This window comes from Mus pahari, chromosome 2 (genome assembly GCF_900095145.1).
Source record: "Mus pahari chromosome 2, PAHARI_EIJ_v1.1, whole genome shotgun sequence".
NCBI classification, from domain to species: Eukaryota; Metazoa; Chordata; class Mammalia; order Rodentia; family Muridae; genus Mus; species Mus pahari.
Window position 1 is genome coordinate 49,224,444 of NC_034591.1, and position 8,921 is coordinate 49,233,364.

General features: G+C 40.7%; 1 gene segment (V, D, J or C); it reads left to right on the forward strand.

The window, feature by feature from the left end:
- The first annotated feature begins 8,149 nt into the window (after positions 1 to 8,149).
- The window catches only part of LOC110316756, a 3,403-nt gene continuing 2,631 nt past the window's right edge, over positions 8,150 to 8,921 (forward strand). Inside the window, 2 exon segments of the V gene segment in view lie at positions 8,150 to 8,264; positions 8,420 to 8,791. Of these exon segments, the coding sequence occupies positions 8,210 to 8,264; positions 8,420 to 8,791 (427 nt within the window).

The window sequence follows — 8,921 nt, forward strand, 5'->3', positions numbered from 1 at the left end:
GAAGAGAGGCCCCTTGGTCTTGCAAACTTTATATGCCCCAGTAAAGGGGAATGCCAGGGCCAAGAAGTGGGAGTGGGTGGGTAGAGGAGCAGGGCGGGGGGAGGGTATAGGGATCTTTTGGGATAGCATTTGAAATGTAAATAAAGAAAATATCTAATAAAAATAAAAATAAATCAAAAAGAGAGAGAGAGAGAGAGAGGTGAGAGCTTAAGAGAGTGAGGAGGGGCCAAGCAGCCCCTTTTATAGTGGGCGGGGCTATCTTGCAGTTTAAAGGTAGCTGTGGGAAGGAGCATAACTGGCTATTGTCAGGTAACTGTGAGGGTGGAGTCTGGCCAGAATGCCAGGAGCTTGGGACATTGTCTATGTGACTGATAGTCACAGGATTATGGAGTTGAGGGCTCTGTGGTGTCAGGCTGGGATCATGTCCGTCTGGGAGCATGGCTCATGGTTCTGTCCCTTGTAGAGTTTCTGTTGGGTCTCTGGAGTAAGTCTCACTCAACCAGAAGACAGACTGCCTTTCACGGTCCCACCGAGTTTGGCTCAGTCATGCTGTTTTCTTATTAAGGACAGTAGATGTTCAGCTCTATATAACTATCATCAATTGTCCCTGCAAAGTGAAGAATGTTTCACTTCTACAGATACTTAATTCAAATATGTAACACAAATGGTCCTACTTCCAACTTTATTTCCCTCTGATACTTCATATGCCAGACTTTCAGTATCTGCATTTTTCAGCGTCCTTATCTTTCATCCTTCAATAAGAGCCCATGAGCTTCTGAGTAGTAAATGACATTTCCAGCCCAAGACTCCAAAACCTTTCTACAATGCTCAACAAAAGCAACACAATCACTCTTGTCATAGCAACATATAGTCTAGTCTCTGGTACCAATTTCTGTACTTGTTTTCTTTCTATTATTGTGATAAACACTATGACCAAAAGCAATTTGGGCAGAAAAAGGTTTATTTCATCTTAGAGCTTACAGGTCATCATGGAGCCAGGATCTGAAGATAGAAGAACACTGTTTACTGACTCACTTCTCTTGCTTTCTTATGTAAGTCAGGGTGACCTGCCTAGAGGTGGTGCCACCCACAGTGGACATCAAGCAACAGTCAGAAGAATTCTCTAGAGACAGGCCTATGGGCCTGTCCAATAGAGGCATTTCCTTACTCTATGTTCTCATTTTCCAGGTGACTCTATTTTATGCCGAGCTGACAAGCAGTAACTACTAAAAATCTCATTCAGTGTGTTCAGTTTTACTTTTTTGTTTTCATAAATAGCAGACAAGGTTTAAAATTTTTATTTAAGATAATTTATATCTGCTTCTTTTACTTACATAAATATGTCGTACTTAATTCTAAAGTTCTAGTGTTCTTGATTCCCTTGATGATTCGGTTTCCTTTTCAGCCATCTTCTATTGCATTGCAAGATACCATATTTCCACTGAACATTGAAGGACATACTTGTTCTTATAAGGATACCCATAAGTTATGTGTGTCTCTCTGTGTGTGTTATGCCTTTTACATTTCCACATGATTATTCTAAAATACCCCATATATTTTTCACTTCCTTGGTTGTTTCTCCTTTTTTGAGTTACTATTTTTTAAATCAATCTCAGTGGCTTGTTGAAAGACACTGAATGCCAACTGTATATCCGATAGAGTTCAGAGTTCATCAGGTTGGCTGATAAATTGTCATTGCAATGCACAAAGGAGAAGCAATAAAAGCAATATTGATAAATTATTCCTCCCTGCATAATCAACCTCCCTTTTTTACCTGCTTGCTATATGGAGTTTGAAATTTTTATGCTTTTACAGATATCCAGTATTTTCAAAGAGAGTGCAAGGAAAAAATATGCAGATAAGGCTAAAAATAGGAAAAAAAATAAGATACAGAAGGAGAAAGAGATATGGAAGATACTACTGTGTGTGACCAGTAATACATGGCCTGATAAATCTCTATGCATGAATTTTTGTCTGACTTGAACTTGTACAGGTATTAATGCATTTGTCATAGCCATCATGGGTTCTTATGTACAACTGCCCTGCTATGTTTGGATAGATTTTGTAGTCACCAGCTAACTCCACTCTTAAAATTTTTCCACTTTTTCTTCTGCAAAATGTCCTGAGATGTCCCATTTTTGGATGGTCATTGTGCAGTCTCTTATACCTGTATCTTGCAGGTTGTGGGTCTCTGTGTCCATTTCCATTGACTTCAAATAAAAGCTTCTCTTAGGAGATTTGAGAAAGTCATTCACTTATAGGTATGGCAATATGTCTTTAAGAATCAATTTAATACTATATTCAGTCGTCAGACTAATATAGTAGGGTCTCCTTTGTTTCAAGTATAGATTTCATCTCATGGATCAAGCATTAGATCCAATCAGAAGATGAGGGGTTATTCCCATTATATCCATGCCTCTATTAAGTCCGTGCCCATGGCGTGCCAGGGAAGTTATTATTACTGAACTCAGAATTCACAGCTGGGTAAGACTGATGACAATTATTCTCCTCTGGCGGGGTGCAGAGCATCTTCCAGTGCTATGGAAACTGACCAGTGAGATGAAGCTTCTAAGTGAGTACAAGCTCGATTTCTTCACGATCATGACTTAAACGTATGGAATCTCTGTAATAAGTGCTTACCATCAAGTGTTGTAGTGAAACTAAGAGCATTGACACTAGTCTGTAATGTTTGAGGAGTGGGGTCTATGGGACCTCATTGGCCAACAATTCCAAAGAAGTTACCTATTATTTGCTCTGGACTTATTTGTTAGCCTGTCATGCCTAGTAGGAGCATAGTTTCCTGGTTATAGGATAACTTCATTAAAATCTTTTTATATCTGTGATTGTATATGTTTTAGGAAGCTTCTAGAGACCTCCATGTGACTTTGCGAAAAACTCTTCAGGGTTGGCTATCCTTTCCTTATGCAATAGCATAAAAGTGTAAAAGGAATAGTAAAAACATGAACCAATTCTCAATTGGTTCTTTGAAGTCAGTTTCTTTTTGTACAACCTCTGCAGCAGATCCAGGCAATGTTTCAATATCCCAAGAATAACGCTTATAGTACTATGTCCAATTTTCTGAGGAACCACTAGACTGATTTCCAGAGTGGTTGTACAAGCTTGCAATCCCACCAGCAATGAAGGAGTGTTCCTCTTTCTCCACATCCTCGCTAGCATCTGCTGTCACCTAAGTTTTTGATCTTAACCATTCTGACTGGTGTGAGGTAGAATCTCAGGGTCATTTTGATTTGCATTTCCCTGATGACTAAGAATGTTGAACATTTCTTTAGGTGCTTCTTAACCATTCAGTATTCCTCAGTTGAGAATTCTTTGTTTAGCTCTGTACCCCATTTTTTTTTTTTCGAGACAGGGTTTCTCTGTATAGCCCTGGCTGTCCTGGAACTCACTTTGTAGACCAGACTGACCTCGAACTCAGAAATCCGCCTGCCTCTGCCTCCCAAGTGCTGGGATTAAAGGCATGCGCCACCACACCCAGCTCTGTACCCCATTTTTAATAGGGTTATTTGGTTCTCTGGAGTCTAACTTCTTGAGCTCTTTGTATATATTGGATATTAGCCATCTATAAGATGTAGGGTTGGTAAAGATCTTTTCCAAATCTGTTGGTTGCCTTTTTGTCTTACTGACAGTGTCCTTTGCCTTACAGAAGCTTTGCAATTTTATGAAGTCCCGTTTGTCGATTCTTGATCTTAGAGCAGCTGAGGACCCAGCAATACCACTCCTGGGCATATACCTAGAAGATGCTCCAACATATTATAAGCACACATGCTCCACTTTGGTTATAGCAGCCTTATTTATAATAGCCAGAAGCTGGAAAAAATCCAGATGTCCTTCAACAGAGGAATGGATACAGAAAATGTGGTACATTTACATAATGGAGTACTACTCAGCTATTAAAAATGATGAATTCATTAAATTCTTACACAAATGGATGAAACTAGAAAATATCATCCTGAGTGAGGTAACCTAATCACAAAAGAACACACATGGTATGCACTCACTGATAAGTGGATATTAGCCCAGAAGTTTGGAATACCCAACATGCCACGGACTGGACCTTGTCGGCCTCCCTCAATATGTGGGAATCAGGGTCTCAGAGAGATGGGCATAAAGTAGGCAAGAATGGGGTGACAAACAGACTCAACACAAGGGAGTGTGATTCTGAATGTAATTTGTCAAAGGGAGCACCGGTCTTATAATACAGACAACAAAGAAGTAGGATATCACAGCAGGCAAGGTACATCAAAATATCTGACACAAAACAGAGGAATACTATAAAGGACTGGCAGGAACCAACTAGGATAAAATTCAATGTTAACAACTGGGATCAAAAGCAGCCCCACCTTAGGTCCACTTAATCTTAGAAGTCAGGGGCAAGGGCTTTGTGCCCTTGCCATAGTTCCTATTCTAGTCTATTGTATAGTGCACCTCCCCACTATGCCATAGTAAATTCCTGTGTATGAGTGTAACTCAGCTATCTATAGTTCTATCTACTCTGGTTCCTCCTTAGACCACAACCTTCCTTCTTCCTAGATAATGGCAAATTCCTGCATATGGGAGTAGCATGTCCTGAGATTTCTAACTCTTGTCCAGTAAGATACTGTAAGAAAGCATGCAAGACCCTCCACATTATCAGAGGGGTAAATCTGGGGCATTTTAGCTATGGGAATGCCAAATTTTCAGGAGACTAAGTTTCCGTGAACTTTTCACCTTGGGACAGCATCCAGGTTTTTGGGGCCCATCCTGCATCACTACTGGAGTGGATGTAGCACCAACATACAATTCACAGACCACATGAAGCTCAAGAAGAAGGAAGACCACAGCATGGATACTTTGGTCATTATTAGAAGGGGGATCAAAATACCCATGGGAGCAGAAACTGGAGAAAAGGTCATCCAGTGACTGTCCCACCTGGGGATCTATCCCATATACAGTTACCAAACCTAGACACTATTGTGGATGCCAACAAGTACTTGCTGACAGGAGCCTGATATAGCTGTCTCCTGAGAGGCTCTCCCAGTACATGACAAATACAGAAATGGATGCTCACAGCCATCCACTGGACTGAGCACAGGGTCCCCAATGGAGGAGCTAGAGAAAGGACCCAAGGAGCTGAAGAGGTTTGCAGCCCCATAGGAGGAACAACAATATGAACCAACCAGTATTCCCAGAGCTCCCAGGGACTAAACCATGGTGGAACTCATGGCTCCAGCTACATATATATAGCAGACAATGACCTTGTAGGACATCAATGAGAGGAGAGGCCCTTGGCCTTGTGAAGGCTTGATGCCCCAGTGTAGGGGAATGCCAGGACAGGGAAGCAGGAATGGGTCTGTTAGTGAGCAGGGGGAGGGGGTGGAGGAGGGGGTTTTTGGAGGGGAAATGAGGAAAGGGGATAAAATTTGAAATGTAAATAAAGACAATATCTAAAAAAATTACTCTTATATAAGCAATAAAAGTATCAGGAAATTAAAATAGACCAAGATGGTTTTTAGGCAGAAGGAAACAATGTTGGGAATACAGAGCTGAAAGATTTTCTTTCAGTGCTCTGTGGAAAGCACACTGTGGTGAAGTCTGAGAGAAAAATGAGCGACCAAGGCATCCAGTGCTTATGTTTAGAGGCTTAGCTCCCAGGCTAGAGGAAGTACCAGCAATGACATGCCAGTCACGCATTTAAGGATAACATTCATTTTAACACCAGAAAATAAAGCCTAGTCAAAAATAAATTTTTAGTGGTAGAATACTTGTCTAGCATGCATGAAACTCTGTATTTGATTCCCATCACAACAGAAAATAAATAAATGAACAGACAATAAGTTTGCACAGGTTTACCTTTAACCAATGAGGAGCATAATGAGTTTCGAGATTGTATTTTTTCCTTTTACCACTCAACCATAAGGAAACATTTTTCAAAGCAAGTCGGATTTTTCCTTGTTATTGCTGAGTCAATTTCTTTTCTAATTTTGGAGTAGAAACAATTCAAGGACTTTTCTCAAAGCAAGTCAAACATTTCTCAAAGCAAGTCTGCTTTCTCACTGCAGTCTCTGCCTCAAAATGGTTTCTAATTTTAGAGCAGAAGCAGTTCAAGGACTCATTACCCTGCCTCTTTGTCATAGAGATAGAATCTATTCATTTTATTACAGTCATCTGTATGATGAAGACGTGATTGTTTGGTTGTTAATAACGCCTCAAGTGAGGTCTCTTGCAAGAGTATTCTTGAAGAGCAAAGTTTGAGATAATATATGACTTTCAAATATCCAGTGCATCTCTCTTTCACACTCCTTTTAAGAAATATTTTTTATAAGGAAATCAGAATAGGGGTTCTTCAAAAAATTGAATTAAAAAAACACCAACAAAACAAACTAAAATTAGTCATATTATGAAGCCCGGCTATATCTCTTGGAATTTCTCCCCAAGACTCCAAGTCAACAAACTTCAGAGAAACAGGAATAGGGGGAGAAATGGTGGCATTTTCACACAAAGGAATTATTTCCCCCACAGAGAAGAATGGAGTTATATCATTTCAGGAAAGTGGCTGTAAGTGAAGATTATCATATAAAACGAATGAGGTCAGTTTCAAAAAGACGCACGCCAATGTCACATGATTCTCTTGTTTCTGGATGCTAGACATTGCATATGCATCATATAATATAGTATGCATGACATGAAAATAGAGGAAGGCTGTCTAAGAAATAAAATGCACTAATGGAATGTGAGAGAGAAGAGAAGTTAGGACATGGGGGGATAAAAAGTATAATATATACGTGTGTGTGAAAATGGTCTTATGTAAAATAAAACAAAAATTAAAAGAAACAGCACTGTGACCACTTGTGAGTCTGTATTTCCCACCAGCTGCTGCACAAAAGATTATTTCTCTAATTAGGATCGACTGTCACACTAATCTATTGATATTGTAAAAGTAGAGGGAAGTTTAACATTACATCTATTTAGCAAAAGTAATAGTAGTAGTTCCCCCCACCCCCACCCTCCAGGCCTATAATCTCCACAGTCACAGGGTCTTTGGCCTGTTTACAGTACCAGTCATGCATTTTCTTCTACCATGAAGTAGGCCTAAAATTTAATTAGAACGTGGTTCACACTCCCATAACATTCCTGCTGCTCCTGTGCCCATGGGCATATCTGTATCTTGCCATGATGGTCACTATTGTAGCTCTCATGGCTCACAGCAGCCTAAGACTGTTGTTACATTTCCTCCCCTAGCAGCCTGAGTCACACTTCTGATACTGTAAAATGTAGTCAGTAAGGAGCAAGTTTCCTGATTAGTACTGGCTTGATTGCTCTAAGTCCTGTGACCAAAATATGTGCTGTCTTCGGCAATGTGGTCCTGCCATAAAGTTCTGATGGGTAACCAAGAGCAACGGCAATAGGTTACATTATTTCAGGGGTCTCTATGTCTGCTCCAGATCAACACTCTAGGGGATGTATCCCATAGCTGGTTCTGAGCTACTTATTTGGCATGGTATTGCTTCTGGAAGAGGTATTACACTAATTCTCTCTTTCCTCTCTCTCTCTCTCTCTCTCTCTCTCTCTCTCTCTCTCTCTCTCTCTCTCTTCTCTCTCTGTTCCCCCCCCACACTCTGTCTGTGTTTCTACACACACACACACACACACACACACACACACACACACACAGACAATTTTCAAACATCCTCAGCGTTAGTTGTCCCTCCACCCACCCATCCTTTCTGCCATACCCCCTTCCTCCCTACTTTACTCCATTGTCCAGAAAAATGATTCTGACTGAAAATTAAAAATTTTCTTGCCTCCGTTCATAAGGATGAATCGTAGTGACATATTGATTTCATATGTTTATCCCAGTTCATTACTCAGTGGCACAAAGTGTGTGTGCCTCTTTCCAGTTTACTAATAATTTCTTAGTTGCATGCAAAAAAAATAAAATAATAATAAAAATCAATCCCAGTCTCTCTATATTTAATCACAGCACTCAGCAGTTACAGAAGTGGCCACAAGATGGCAGTAGCGCAGCTGATGAAACGCATAGCCAGCTCATTTCATTGCATGCTGAAGCAATGTTGAGAACAGAGGCATTTGTTTTCTTATTGGCTGGTAAGATAACCCAGAAAGCTGTTAGAGAAAAGGGACAACCTGGAAATTCAAATAGCTTGCTTGGCAAGAGATTGCAAGTCTGCATTGATCCCAGGCAGGAAGAATGAGGAAGACATCCCTTCACACTGTATTCCTGCTCTTGTGGCTGTGGATGGACTGTGAGTTGAAGATTTGGGGCCAAGAGGAAATATTTGGTGGATGTTAGACATCCATGGGCAATCTATTTTGTACAGTTACCTCTAGTTGTGGACAAAGAGATTTAGCAGAGCACTGCGTGACTGCTCTTCTCCTTTCTGTTTTTCTTTCTGTGTAGGGGAGAGCCATGGAGAGAAGGTCGAGCAACATCATTCTACACTGAGTGTTCAAGAGGGAGACAGCGCTGTCATCAACTGCACTTACACAGACCCTGCTTCATCATACTTCCCTTGGTACAAGCAAGAAGCTGGAAAGAGTCTCCACTTTGTGATAGACATTCATTCAAATGTGGACAGAAAACAGAGCCAAAGACTTACAGTTTTACTGGATAAGAAAGCCAAACGATTCTCCCTGCACATCACAGCCACACAGCCTGAAGATTCAGCCGTCTACTTCTGTGCAGCAAGCACACACTGCTCCACGGGCACCTGCAGCCTGTCCTCAAACCTGCTATGGGAGCTGGAGCCCCATCCACATCCTGTGTCTTGTAGTAAAGCATTTGTCATATTGTTTATTTGCAATGGAAACTATAACATACAGATATTTAAAATATAAATGAGAAAGTTCGGCTGTGTGTGTGTGTGTGTGTGTGTGTGTGAGAGAGAGAGAGAGAGAGAGAG